Genomic DNA, 14,686 nt, shown 5'->3' on the forward strand with positions numbered 1-14,686 from the left:
TGTCAGAATATTAATATCCAGATTAGACTAAATAAATGAAATCTGTGCCTATAGTTCTAGAATTTTTTTAAAGTACTTATTTAAAATGTGTTACTTATAAGCATATATTAAGTAAGACTCCCATTATGAATAACCACATACTTCCAATAATTTCCTCTTTATAACTTCCTAGTTATTAACATTCAGTAAATTTTACTTAGCCAGAGATTGAAATACAGAAAAAATTTAATAGAACTTCTGAAAATATTTTATTTATATTCCATTTCAGCCAATTACTCATTTTCCAAATCTATAAGGCCATCTGTCTCAAGTTCAAAATCTTTAAAATTATTTGAAAAACTATTTTTTAAAAAATGATTGAAAAGCATTTCAACACAGAGTAATGAAATGCACAAATTTAAAATATTACATACAACAATAAAATACATACATATAACAACAATGAAAAATCTTTATTTAAAACACCAAGTTATTAAAATGGGTAAAATGACATAGTAAAATAAAATTTTTTCAAAACTCACTTTAAAGAAAACATACAATGACATGGATTATAATATATACAAAATAGGAAATAAATCATCACCTGTCATTAATGGGAAGATCCGCACGTATTCAAAATATTCATAATTTTAAGTCAGATACATAGAACACTGTGTGAGTGCTTCTACATTTAGTCTCTTTAGAGGCGTTTTAAATTCCGCTTACTCTGGGCACTTCCTGGCACAGCATCTTTTCTATTTCTTGGCTTTGCTGCTCCTCTACTACATTCTTCAGACCCATGATAAGCACACAAACATAACACACAAAAGTCAAAACCACAGGCTGTGCGGCTACACAGTCCCCTTTTCTTATATGGCTGGTACTTAGCAGGGGATTGGCACCTTGGACAAGGTTTTAATGCTTCATCAATAAAAAGTGTTTTGGCAACCTGCAGTGAAAGCACACACACTAAATCTTCTGGTGTCATATAGGGGAGCACTTTATTTCAAACTCTGTAAATATTTATTTCTAATAACTTATAATAAATACTCACCTTAACATATTCTTCCTGTTTACTACTTAAGTGAGTAACAGAAGAGCTTGCTAGAGGTGTCAAAACTTCTCCCCAGGGAGATAATGTTGACCCTTGCTCTCTCTGAGAACCAGGTATCCTAGCCTGTGCCTGCACAGATCTTAAAGCTGAGCGATTTAAAAGCTGGAGCCGAGTGGCAGCATCCTCGACATTTAATACAGCCCCCTGTAGTAAAGGACAAGAGGCATCAATACTGCAATACCAAAACAGTTCCAGGATAGCTTTCTGATGCACATGGATTTATATGCTTTGAAGATGTTTTTTACCATCAGAATTCTCTCCCTAGACATTCCTTTTTAGGAAAAAAAAAAAAAAAAAGACCTTTTAAAAAAAAAAAAAAAAAAAAGACCTTTTCTCACCTAACATACAAACATTAAATAAACATAAAAAGAAAAATGTTAAAATTAAATTCTACATCTAAGTTTCTATGACTGGTTATTTTTCCATTTATTTTAAACTTGGTTCAGCAAACCTTTCCTGTAAAGGACCAGATAATATAATGTATAGTCTAGACATTGTGGGCCATGTAGTTGCAGCTACTCAACTCTGTGGTTGTAGAAAAAGCAGCTGTAGACAAGAAGTGAACAAAAGAGTGGAGAAAACCATCAAACAGTTTTTTCTTTTAAAATTGTTTTTGTTTTGGTAAATAATACATTAGAATAGTTCAAGTAGAAAGCAACCAGTCCATGTTGGAATAAGACAGCAAAGGGCCCCAGGAAGGATGTCTCTGAGGAAAAGAAGGAACAGGTAGAATACCTGATTTGTTTGGACTTACACAGAGGAGACTTTCAGTTCTGGTGGATAATGGGAGATGAATCAGGGATCTGTATAGAGAAACACTAAGCAAAAATAAATAAATAAAAGAGAGAGAAAAAAACTAGGCAATTATTAACCGGAGAGAAAAAGTTATACTAGAAAGAAAGTGTAATCATAGTGTACAACATATGACAGCTGTGAAAAAGTAATAATAATCTCAATACAATCCTTATAATGTCAGCACCTAATTCTGATTCATTCCCAAATGGTGGTGTAATTATATTCATAATATAGGAGAAGAGAAAAGGAATTCAGAGAAAGAGGGGTTATGTAGGTAGTAGTAGTAGTAGTAGTAGTGAGAGGTTAGAGCACCTAATCCTTCTATAAAAAATAGTAAAGAAATGGCAGGGAGATAAAATTATTTAGAAATATGGAGGTAAACACTAAAAGAAAGTGTTGAAAATGATTGTCTTGATGCAACAAGAATCAAGTGTATGAAGGCATAATAGTATATTTTGTTATGAGAGCCTAATTTGACTTTTTAAACCATGTATTACTTTGAAAAAGATTTTAAAAAGCAAGTCAAATAAGCAAAAGAACATAAGAAAGGAGGGAAGGTACAGTTCTTTAAAAAGCCGAGTTTTTAAAAAAGTGATTGCTAGAATAGGAAGATACAAACTTCTGGTTTTTTTGAGACAAACTTTAACTCTGTTATCCAGGCTGGAGTGCAGTAGCATGATCTCAGCTCACTGCAACCTCCACCTCCCAAGCTCAAGCAATCCTCCCGCCTCAAGCAATCCTCCCGCCTCAGCCTCCCAAGTAGCTGGGATTACAAGCCTGCACCATCACGCCCAGCTAATTTTTGTATTTTTAGTAGACATGGGTTTCACCATGTTGGTCAGGCTGGTCTTGAACTCCTGACCTCAAGTGATCCACCAACCTCGGCTTCCCAAAGTGCTGGGATTACAGGCATGAGCCACTGTGCCTGGCCGAATATGAGAATAGAATATTTCCTTTTTGTTATTGTTTTTGGGAATAGAATATTTCATTCTCTGGAGTTACCTGGAGGGTTGCCAGTACAATCATATGCTTCTTCCTTAGAGGAGTTAAGAAGTATATGAAGTCAAATGTTAAAATGTTAAATCAGTGCATGCTTTAACAACTGTTTTTTAAGTTCTGTCCCTAGCATGTAGGGCAGCATTTGAAAAAGAAATGTTAAGAAGGCAATTAATATCTTCCCTTTTATAAACTTCCAGAGCCAGCAGCTGCAGCAGTAAGTAGCCAAGAGCTCTGAATGGGTGAAAATATAAAATAAAAGAGAAAGTCAAAGTTTTAGTTAATAGCAGTCCCTAATAGTTCACTGTAATGAGAAACCTGCCAATCTGTATCTAGGTGTTCCTATTTGTTTATGCCACGCTTCATTCCAATTATTATATATAGTCAAATTAGAAATTTATATTATGTTATTACATATTTTTCACTAGAACAAGAATGAATTAGTGAACTCTCAGAATCTTTTTTGGTCTAAAGTTAAATTTATAATCAAACATGGGTGCTAGAGTCATCAGATACCTATTATACAAAATAGCATGCCTGAGAAGAATCCATCAGCTTCTGTAAGACTTTTCTTGTAACTTTAAAGCCAGAATTCAAATCCTCAAGGGACTGCAAGTTTATGATGCTTCACAGGTGATCTGCTATGCTCACTCACCTCCAGGCTTGCACATGTGCTATTTCCTCTGCTAAAACCGTCTTCTGTCTTCACCTGGCAAACTGCTAACTCATCATTCAAGTCTCAGTTGAGATGCACTTCTCTTGATTCCAAAGTATCAGTCAAAAACTCCTTTAAATAACTCTGGGCTTCCCCTAACACACCAGGATTGTAGTCACCTATTTACCTATATTACCCCCAGGGTATGTACTCCAAAAGAGCAGGAACCATGTCAGAAATGTTCACCATTGTAATGTGAGCACTGGCACAGTTACTAGCATGTAATGTCCACTCGGAAGACTGGATTAAGAATGCTATAAAGGGCCGGGCGCGGTGGCTCAAGCCTGTAATCCCAGCACTTTGGGAGGCCGAGGCGGGTGGATCATGAGGTGAAGAGATCGAGACCATCCTGGTCAACATGGTGAAACCCCGTCTCTACTAAAAACACAAAAAATTAGCTGGGCATGGTGGCGCGTGCCTGTAATCCCAGCGACTCAGGAGGCTGAGGCAGGAGAATTGCCTGAACCCAGGAGGCGGAGGTTGCGGTGAGCCGAGATCGCGCCATTGCACTCCAGCCTGGGTAACAAGAGCGAAACTCCATCTCAAAAAAAAAAAAAAAAAAAGAATGCTATAAAGGTGTCTTATTATAATTAGGATTCAGCATATCGCTGGTATTCAAATGCTTCTAAGAGCACATATACTTAAGCAGCAACAAATCCCAATAAGATGTTCCTGATGCTATGTAGTTTATTCCACTTATAGACTGGGTGAAAATGGAGTTTGGGAAAACTAAAGAATTTATGAGTGAATGTTTGTTAAATGGAAAAGGTTAAAAGAGCAGGAAAACCAAATTAGGTTATCTAGCAACATGAGATTATTATGTATTTATACAAATCCATTTTACAGAATTATTACATACATTACCTCAGAATCCGTTTTCAGTTGCGTGATATAAAATTTCCTCCTCCGATTTGCATTTTTATCTTGAACAACAATTTCACGCCAATTTCTGCTTACTTTCCAAACACTGTAACAAAAAGATCCATCCTTCTATAGTATTAATGTTTTGTTGTGTATGCTAATGAGAAAAATTTGTTTTAAAGATTTACAAATTTTGTTTTAAATTTTTAGGTTTAAATTTACTTTAAACCTAAAGTAAATTTAAACCTAAAAATTTACATAAAAATATTACTTGGCCAACATAGTTATTTCATATCGATTCATCATATAAAAGAAGTCCTATTAAAATATAAGGCATATGCCATCATTATACAGATAGATTACTCTTTTATAAATGGTCATATAAAGCCAATATGAGTCCACTGGGAGACTAAGAGGATTTAACTTCAAATGTGACATTAAAAATTTGGAACAAGAGATGCAGGAAATGATTGTCATCTATAACACAAGATGAAAATGATTGTCTTGATGTCAAGAGGTTTTATCAATTTCTCCTATTCCTGTGTTTAACAAATCTCTGTCATTTTGATTATATAAACACAAGCACAATTCACAAGCCTTCATTGGCATTACTAAGTGCCAACTATAAATACTATTATGGGTTGTACCACAGAGTTCCTATTTTATCAACCAAAGTTTATGAGAATTAAGCAGCTAAAGAAAAACACAATTTTTGTCCAGCGATTGCTGATTTATCAATAACTGACAATATTATTATTAAAAAGTAATACCTTGACTGTTAATCTGGTCTTTTTTTGTTATTCTAACAAATCAAAGGGAATAAGGTCAGGAAAAGATTGAAATAAGTCACTTCTTACGGCGGGTCCCAGTTGTCAACACTATTCTTCCAGCAACTATGGCTGCTTCAATTGCCATTGACTCTCTCTAATCTGATAAATATGGCCTATATCAGAGGGAAGTAAAGGAACAGGCAGAAAGCCACCCAATAATAGGGAAGAGGGCTGGGCGTGGTGGCTCACACCTGTAATCCCAGCACTTTGACAGGCCGAGGCAGGTACATGAGGTCAGGAGATTGAGATCATCCTGGCCAACATGGTGAAACCCTGTCTCTACTAAAATACAAAAAATTAGCCGGGCCTGGTGGGATGTGCCTGTAGTACCAGCTACTAGGGAGACTGAGGCAGGGGAATCACTTGAACACGGGAGGCGGAGGTTGCAGTGAGCCAAGATTGCGCCATTGCACTTCAGCCTGGCGACAAAGTGAGACTCCATGTCAAACTAATAATAATAATAATAATAATGGGAAAGAAATGACTACATAATTGGGTATTTGCCACAGATATTGCAACTGATCAACTCTAATGTTACCAGGAACAGTACTGCCAACATAGTTACATACTTTGCAATACAAATACTATACATATGGAGAGATGGGAAGGAGAGATAATTGTTAAAATATGACTGAAAATCAACTGCTCACATAAGCAAGCATCCAAAAGTATCAGCCAATTTTAATTTTAACTGGTCCAAATACTCCAGCATATAAAAATAACATTCCTGGCTGGTCACAGTGGCTCACACCTGTGACCCCAGCACTTTGGGAGAGCAAAGCAGGAGGATTGCTAGAGCCCAGGAGTTTGAGACCAGCATAGACAATGTAGTAAGACCCCATCCATACTATTTTTAAAATACTATATCTCAACCATCTCCTTAATTTTTTAAACAGTTTATCGTTTGAACATTTTTAAAAGGCACACAATATGGGTGCACTAATCTGTTTATTATCCCATTTAAGTTACACCAAAGACATTCTTGATCAAGTCTATTCCAGAAAGCCTTAAACCTTATCTTTTCACAAAAAAGAGTTTGTGGAAAAATACTGGATTAGAAATCAGAGAGCTCACTGTAGACCTAGATCTATTCCTTTCTGCTTGAGTAGCTACCAGCAGGTCACTTCTTTGGGGCTCGTTTCCTCATCTGCAAAATATGTGATTGAACTAGATATCTAAGAAGACTTCCAGCTATGAAGTCCTACAGTTCTCTACAACAGCCTACAATTAATGTATGGAGGAAAGACAAAGACAGGCTTTGATAGAAGTAGTGGCCATAAAAACAAGAAGGACAGGACAGGCAGTGGCTCACGCCTGTAATCCCAGCACTCTGGGAGTCCAAGGTGGTAGGATCACTTGAACCCAGGAGTTCCAGACCAGCCTGTGCAACATAGTGAGACCCCATCTCTACAAAAACTAAAAAACAAAACAAAAAGCCAAGGACCTTATAAAAAACTCTTGACATATACCTATCAAGAAAGAAGCTAACTTCCTGCATGTTCCTCCATAACCATCACCTTATAGATGATGGTTCCACATGACTTCTCTCCTTCATTGTCATGGCATTCCCATGGGTCTTGTCTTCTGATAGTCTTGTAACTCCCCCAAATTGGCATGAACAGAGTCTCCTTTTAGTCTTTGTAACCCTAGTTCCCACTCTCAATACTCCCAAATGTGTTTATTATGTAGCAGCATTCACTCTACTGCAACATTTGTGAACACAAATTCTTCAGTTTCTAATCTCTTGAAATTCCCCAAAGTCATTAACTTTCACTGCTGTGTTAACAATAAAAATTAAATAATCCACACTCCCCTGGTCTCTGGAAAGATCAAACCCTAAAATGAAAGCTAACTATTGTTTTTAAATTCTAGAACTTAAATAATTAAGTGGTATTCTTTGTATATTGTCACTTCTCAGTCACCACAATGCATTACATTATTTCTGACCAAGTGTCATAACCTTAACACTACTTGCAATCAGACAATAGGATCTGAACTATTAAATAAATCATTAAACAACTTCCATGGAATAGAGCTTGCATTCCTGAAAATTCGAAGTTCAACTTTTAGCAACTTTATTTCCAAATGACAGTGATAAGAACTTTATACAAAAAAAAAAGACTATATTATTGCTACCAAAGCTTTTAAACAGAAGGAACTGTATTAGCAAGCTCTGTTGAGAAGTTTGCTTAAAGTACCTTTGACATAAGACAATAAAATATAAAGATAATAAAACAAAAAAAAACAAAATAAAGGATAACCACTCAAGTCACAGAAAAACTTTCCAACTTAAAAAAAAAGTTGTATTTCATAAACAACCCTTACTTCTTACCTGCATAGGCTCTCTGCAGTCAAGGCATCTAAAACCATAGCAAGAATATGCTTTAAATTTCTATATTTCAATTCTGTTAAGATGTCCAGTTTTTCTATACCCATCTTCTTGCCAATCAGTCCTGCAAGTATACACTGTAGTACAGCTATTTTCTCCCCATCCCCTTCCTCTAAGAATTCATGTCCACTAGTTTGCTGGCATCTTTTCCTTTTGCTTTTCATGAAGAGCTCATGCACCAATTGCAAGGCTGGGGTTTTTGATAAATTCTTTAAGCTAAAGGTTGAATCCCTACTCTCATCACTGTTCAGCTGAGCCTCTGAGATAGCAGAAGCAGCTGCTGCTCTTTTTCCAGAGTCAGGGTGGACAATCTGCTTTTCCTCTTCTGTCTCTGACTGTGAGCCTTGCTCCCGAAGAGTGGACAGTCTTCTTGACCTTCTAAGATGTCTTATCTTTCTTATGGTGTCCCCCACTTTGGGAGTCCCCTTATGTTTCTGGAATAGTTCTTGAAAAGAACCCTCCTGGTCAGAGAGGGAATCTTCTGATTTCTCCAAGCTAAGTGAGTTAAAACCACTGTCTTCAGGTGTTGAAATATTGCCCTTCACTTCAGGTGAAGGAGAAAGTATTTGAATTGCATTAAATCTAATGTTTGACACAAGATTACTTATTGGAGTCACAAATATGTCCTCATCTGTTCCACAAGTTGTTCCACTAACAGAGGAGGCCAGGGGCTCTGGACATGTATTCTCATCATTAATGCATAAACTGCTATCACTAAAGTCATGTGTGACACAGTCTTTAAAATTATTGCCTTGAATTGGAGATATACATTCAACTTCAAATAGGTTACAGTCATCTTTGGAATCATCAATTGTGGAAGTCTTTTGCTGAGAAAAATTAAGCCTCAATTTTTGACTGCTCGAAGTCACTTCTTCTGTTTTTAAAGTGCTAGTAACTAAAGGGCTAAAATTATTTGGCCTGGACAAACCTGCAGCACTGCTTGGGATATTTTTTTCTAAGTTGAGAACTTGGCTTATACTACTTTCTAGAGAACTATTTTGTGATTCAAAGTCCCCCTTTAGAAGAGAGAAAGATAGATTCAACGTTCTACGAGGTAAACATTTTTTATCACTGATTTTAGGTGTTTCACAAAGTTCTGGGGTTTTATCCTTTTCCTTTCTAAGCAAGGTAAATTTCTTTTTTTGAGTGGGAGACTCTAAAGGATGTGTTAAGTCCAGGCTTGAAGCTTCAGGGTGCTCATGGAGTAATGTTGGGCCTTTTTCTTTTTTTCCAAGATAGTCTCTGTCTGTATTATCAAAGGTACAAGATTTTAACTCACTGTAGCCACTATCTTGAAGTGAAGATGTGGAACAATCTCTGAAGGTAGAGTACTTGGAGGTGACAATTGGAGGACAGTCCACCCCATTTCCTGCTTCAGTGCTAGCTTGACCTGAGTGCCTTTGTGCCATCTTCAAAATCTCTGTTTCTGCAAAGTGACAACAAAGTTATTCTGCCTTTGAAATGAGTATCCAGGCAGCTTACACCAAAATACATTATTTGTTATGAGTACAGATGATAATGGAAACTTGTATGGCAATTTTTGAAAAGTTACTTTAAAAATTCAATTCTACTCCATAAAAAACTGATGTGTATCCTACTTAAAACAAGTTCTTGACATCATAAAACCAAAATGTTCAGGCTATAAATATTCAAAGATCATTTGATTAACCATAGTCTAAGCACTATGCACACATATTTTATTGAACTACCCCAAAGAGAAAAAACTTAGAAGCATTATTTTTAGATTATTTTATTACCTTATGATTTTCACAGAACTAAAAAACTTTTGTTTTAATATTCCAGCTTATTTGTGTCAGCCTATATTAGTCTACTCAAAAAACACTATATGCTACTTTTTAAACATCTTTGGGAAATGTGTCAAATAATGAGTGCTGCCACTAGCTCTATCTGCAATCAGGCTGAACAACTCCAGAGTAATGATGTTCAAACATGTAACACAGACCTGTTGTTGTAGAAACCTAGTCCCCATGACCATTCACAAGGTCTGAATTTTCAGACTTAAGCCTTGACAAAGACTCTGGCTTGTCAATGAACTACTAACACATTCTCTGTGAGCTAACCAAAATGAACCACTGCACCACAGGTAGGGCTATTTCAAATCTGGCATGTTGCACTCATTCAAATCTCATTTTCTAAATATTTTGTGATGCAAGGTCATCCAGCCTTGACTTCACAGTTTATAGACAACTATTTATGGGAAAACCACCATTTAAAATATTCTTGAAGTTGCATTACTTAAAGAAAAACAGTTATTCAGTAGTTACATGAGCAAGAAATAACAGTAAGAAATATTGTATACTCCTTAACCTTTTCAACAGTATCATCACATTCCTTTTTAGAAACTTAAATCTTAAAGCTAAGAAATTGATTTCGAAAAAAATAGTGTGAAAAAATTATTATAGTTTTTGATATTTTTCCTGATGATTCAAAGGACACTAGGAAGACTGTCTTTGCTTCAAAGTTTTCTCCAGGGTAAATGCACAATTTTGCTACATTAAAAGATTCTGGGAAGGTCTATTTAGTTGACTGTAATGCCACAGTAATTTATTTATGAAATTTTATCAAATATATGAGTGAATGATCTTTGTTACAAAAGCAAACTGCTACTCTAAACACAAAATTATTTCTTTATGGTATAATGATCATTAGATTATTTTTACTAAACAAAGTTTAAGTATTTTTAAGCATTTAAATCTATACTTTTTTTTTTTTGATATGGAGTCTCGCTTTGTCGTCCAAGTTGGAGTGCAGTGGCGTGATCTTGGCTCACTGCAACCTCCACCTTCCGAATTCAAGCGATTCTCCTTCCTCAGCCTCCCGAGTAGCTGGAACTACAGGCGTGTGCCACCATTCCCAGCTAATTTTTTGTATTTTTAGTAGAGATGGAGTTTCAACATGTTAGCCAGGTTGGTCTCGATCTCCAGACCTTGTGATCCGACCACCTCAGTCTCCCAAAGTGCTGGGATTACAGGTGTAAGCCACCATGCCTGGCCTATACTTGTTTTTTATAAATGACATATATGTCCCCTTCTGATCTACATCCTCTCAGATCACTGCTAACTTCTACACATGGTCACAAGCCAAGAAGATTTATCAAACTGATTTTTATAATTTTGTTATATTTTAAATAATTTTATTTTACAAATATTAAATTAATACAATAGAATATATATTCAAATTATACCTCCATGAACTGTTTTCTCCCTCTCTGAAAGTAATTCTGTTAAATAACACTTTTTATTCAATTCGGTAAAATTAGGTCACAGACCTTTTATTTTTCTATTTTTATTATTTATTAATTTTTTTGAGATGGAATCTCACTCCTGTTGCCCAGGCTGGAGTGCAGGGGGACGATCTCCACTCACTGCAGCCTCCGCCTCCCAGGTTCAAGTGATTCTCCAGGTTCAAGTGATTCTCTTGCCTCGGCCTACCCAGTAGCTGGGATTACAGCTGTCCACCACCACGCCCAGCTAATTTTTGTATTTTAAGTAGAGTCGGGGATTCGCCATGTTGGCCAGGCTGGTCTCGAACTCCTGACTTTAGTTGATCCACCCACCTTGGTCTTCCAAAGTGCTGGGATTACAGGCGTGAGCCATCGTTATGACAACTGTACTGCTACTCCACCACTAGGTGTCTCACAATGCTAGAATTTAGGAAACTAAGAGGCAAATTGTTAAAAACAAAGTGGGGAATGCAGATATTACCCTCTTTCCCCTAAAACGTTATCCAAAATCTGGCCAGTGGTTCACGATTGTAATCCCAGAACTTTAGGAGGCCGAGGCGGAAGAAACGTTTGAGTCCAGGAGTTTAAGACCAGCGTGGGCAACATAGTGAGAACCTAGCTCTTAAAAAAAAATTGTTCATTTCTACTTTAGAAGGGAAAGAAAAAAAGAAAAAAAATTTGTTAATCTACACACTTGAAGTTGCCTCCAATGTCCTTTCTCCGCTATCATTTTCATCTTTCTACTACCCCAAGACGTTGGTCCCAAATGTGGTTCTTCACAACTTAATTTTAAAATTATTCATGTAAAATCATGGACTGTTGTATTTTCAGGACTCAACAGTTCACGGATAAATCAGTCAAGCCTCTTTGATACTTTGACATTCATTTTAAGAACCAGCCTTTTGATAAAAGGCTGGTTTTCCCTAAAGTAGTCTTTAAAAAAAAAAAAAAAAGCACCTATCAAATCAGAGAATTAAATACTTATATTAAACACAAATATCCTTCATTTGTTAAAGTGGAAACTCTTACCATCAGTAAATCTGGATCTCTTGGACGTCAAAGTTACGTAGGCCTCCAAACAAGAAATTCTCTCATTTTTGCCTTTAAAATTCATGCCAAAGTAATGTCACTTAATGAGAAAAACTTCGGTTCGAACAATTAATTGGAAGGTGCAGCAGCACGATAATTGCTCAAAGTCGAAGGGGACACAGGATGCATGCCGGATTATTTCTAACACTTGAGAAAGTCTATAACATTTTGAATTTCCTTCAGCCCTCCAGAAAATAGTTCTCTTAATATCCTTGTTTCCTCTAGCTGGACTGGGACCTGAGTAAACTCCCCAAATTCGGGTCCCTGAAAAGGCAATGTGTGCTGCAGCCCGGCACTGACTCCCCGGAAGAGCTATGGCGGGCGGGTGGGTAACGGTCTCACCAGGGCGTCAAAGATCCGCTCGGCCCAGAAAGCCAGAGGCGGCAGGGGGCGGACGGACGTCACCTGGCGCGGAGGAGTGAGGGCTGCCGTGCGCCTCCCTAGGCCCAGCACCTGGAAGGCACAGGGGGACGCGGGGCCGGTGCTGCGGCCAGGGCCGCCTGGAGACCCGCTAGCGGGTACTCGTCTGGGGTCTCCGCGCCGCCCGCCTGGAGGCCGCGGAGCCGGGCGGGGCGCCGAGGGGCACAGGTGGGAGAGGAGCCGGGCAGCCGCTGCTGGAGGCGCGGGGGAAGAGCCTCGGCCTCGTCCCCTGGGATGCGGGCTATGGCAACCCCCACGCCAGCTGCGCTTGGGCCGCCGCCTTACCCTCCTCCTGTTTGAACTGCCCGCCCTGAGTAACCGCTACGCTCAACCCCGCCCCGCGCCGCGCCGCGCCGCGCCGCGTCGCACCGCCCCTGCCTCCGGCTCCGGCGCCGCAGCGCCCCCGCCCGGCCGCCCTCAGGCTTCGCCTACGCGGGAGGAGCACCCTCTCTGTCACCCCTGCAGCCGCCCCGAGGCGAGTCAGAAAGGCTCCTCCTTTACCAATTCCCACTTTGGGAAGCATTACCGTATTTAGAAAGGCTAATATGGCCTACAGTGGGATGCCATTAGAAATCGTGTAGGAGAATGTTCTCTTGGAAATGTTTCTCCAAACTGTGAAATGTAAAAAGCATGTTATAAATCCTTTTAGGTTGAAAATATGGATAAACACAGGATGAGGTCTGAAAGGTATGAATAACTTGGATAAAGTACCTTTGTATAGGAGTATGTTGCTTTTTAGTTGTGTCTTTCAATCTGTTTTCTTCTCGTGTTTCTACAAGGAATATATACAGATTTTGTAATAAGAAAGCTGAGCCAGGTGTGGCAGCTCACCTCTGTAATCCCAGCACTTTGGGAGTCAGAGGAGGGAGGATCACTTGAGCCAAGGAATTCGAGACCAGCCTGGGAAACATAGTGAGACCCCCGTCTCAAAAAAAAAAAAGATTATTTAAAAATCTATTAATAAAAACAAGAGTGAAATGTGTTCATTGTTTACAAACATTCCTTTTGGAGCATTGTGAACTCCCAAGTACCCTCAATGCCAAATATATTTTTTAAACCCTAATTTTTTCATTCAATAAATATTTACTGGGCACCTCCTATATGCCAGGGACATGCCTGCTGCTCTTGGCAGCTTCTTCCTAGTCTCCTTTTTCTGGTTTCTTTTCCTTGGCCTACTCCATAAATGAGACATCCTACCTCAGCATTTTTATTAGTTTATCATCCCATGCTTAATTCACATTCAGAACTTCAACCATCGCTTTTAAGCCAGTAACAGGCACTACCACCACTCTTCTCTGACTGGACATTTCTCCATCTGGATGTCCCTAAGTCATCCAAAATCAAACTCATTAACATTATTATTATTTTGAGACAGAGTCTCACTCTGTCACCTAGGCTGGAGTGCAGTGGCATGATCTCAGCTCTCTGCAGCCTCCACCTCCCAGGTTCAAATGATCCTCCTGTTTCAGCCTCCTGAATAGCTAGGATTACAGGTGCCCACCACCACATCCGGCTAATTTTTGTATTTTTTTTTTTTTTTTTTTTTGAGATGGAGTTTCACTCATGTTACCCAGGCTGGAGTGCAATGGCACGATCTCGGCTCACCGCAACCTCCGCCTCCTGGGTTCAGGCAATTCTCCTGCCTCAGCCTCCCGAGTAGCTGGGATTACAGGCACGCACCACCATGCCCAGCTAATTTTTTGTATTTTTAGTAGAGATGGGGTTTCACCATGTTGACCAGGATGGTCTCGATCTCTTGACCTCGTGATCCACCCGCCTCGGCCTCCCAAAGTGCTGGGATATTTTTGTATTTTTAGTAGAGATGGGGTTTTGCCATGTTGGCCAGGCTGGTCTCAAATTCTGATCTCAAGTGATCCACATGCCTCAGCCTCCCAAAGTGCTGGGATTACAGGCATGAGCTATTGTGCCTGGCCACTAACGATTATTAAGCTCCAACTAGGTGCCAATTACTGGGCTAGCAACTGGGAATACAAAGCTGACAAAGGCACAGTTACTGCTGTTAAGGAGCTCTTTGGCACAGAGCAAATCCTGTAACAGAGGAACAGTAGCAACACAGAGGAAAGAGGAACCAGCTTAACCCTACTGCAGAAGAGAGTGTGGTGCTACCTTCCTAAAGGCCATGGCATGAGACAGATTTTGATGTACAAGTGGCAATCTAAAAGGCAGACAACAGGAAAATTCCAAACTTAAAATGTACAAGGGCAGGAAAATTTCAAACTCAAAATGTGCAAGA

At 38.8% G+C, this 14,686-nt stretch overlaps 1 protein-coding gene across 2 annotated transcripts; it reads right to left on the reverse strand.

The window, feature by feature from the left end:
- Positions 1 to 233: 233 nt before the first annotated feature.
- FBXO43 (F-box protein 43) lies at positions 234 to 12,730 on the reverse strand. 2 transcript variants are annotated; one of them, XM_017505004.2, is made up of 5 exons: positions 11,953 to 12,730; positions 7,623 to 9,105; positions 4,464 to 4,566; positions 1,034 to 1,237; positions 234 to 928 (listed from the first exon to the last, which is right to left on the reverse strand). In XM_017505004.2, the coding sequence occupies exons 1-5, from the start codon at positions 12,035 to 12,037 to the stop codon at positions 680 to 682; spliced, it is 2,124 nt and encodes a 707-aa protein (XP_017360493.1). In that variant the 5' UTR covers positions 12,038 to 12,730; the 3' UTR covers positions 234 to 679. The 2 variants fall into 2 exon arrangements, with proteins under 2 accessions (XP_017360493.1, XP_037586043.1); XM_037730115.1 differs by lacking the exon at positions 234 to 928 and adding an exon at positions 1,848 to 1,911 and having other exon boundaries at positions 1,111 to 1,237; positions 11,953 to 12,350.
- Between the last annotated feature and the right edge of the window lie 1,956 nt (positions 12,731 to 14,686).

The sequence above is a fragment of the Cebus imitator genome, unplaced genomic scaffold (assembly GCF_001604975.1).
Source record: "Cebus imitator isolate Cc_AM_T3 unplaced genomic scaffold, Cebus_imitator-1.0 Scaffold331, whole genome shotgun sequence".
NCBI classification, from domain to species: domain Eukaryota; kingdom Metazoa; phylum Chordata; class Mammalia; order Primates; family Cebidae; genus Cebus; species Cebus imitator.

Excerpts from the sequence above, each read along its gene's own strand:
- FBXO43 (XM_017505004.2), bottom strand. The coding sequence starts at position 12,037 with ATGAATTTTAAAGGCAAAAATGAGAGAATTTCTTGTTTGGAGGCCTAC. Across the intron at positions 9,106-11,952 it reads GAGATCCAGATTTACTGATG|AAACAGAGATTTTGAAGATG; the intron begins GTAAGAGTTTCC and ends GTCACTTTGCAG. Across the intron at positions 929-1,033 it reads AACAGGAAGAATATGTTAAG|GTTGCCAAAACACTTTTTAT; the intron begins GTGAGTATTTAT and ends CTTTCACTGCAG.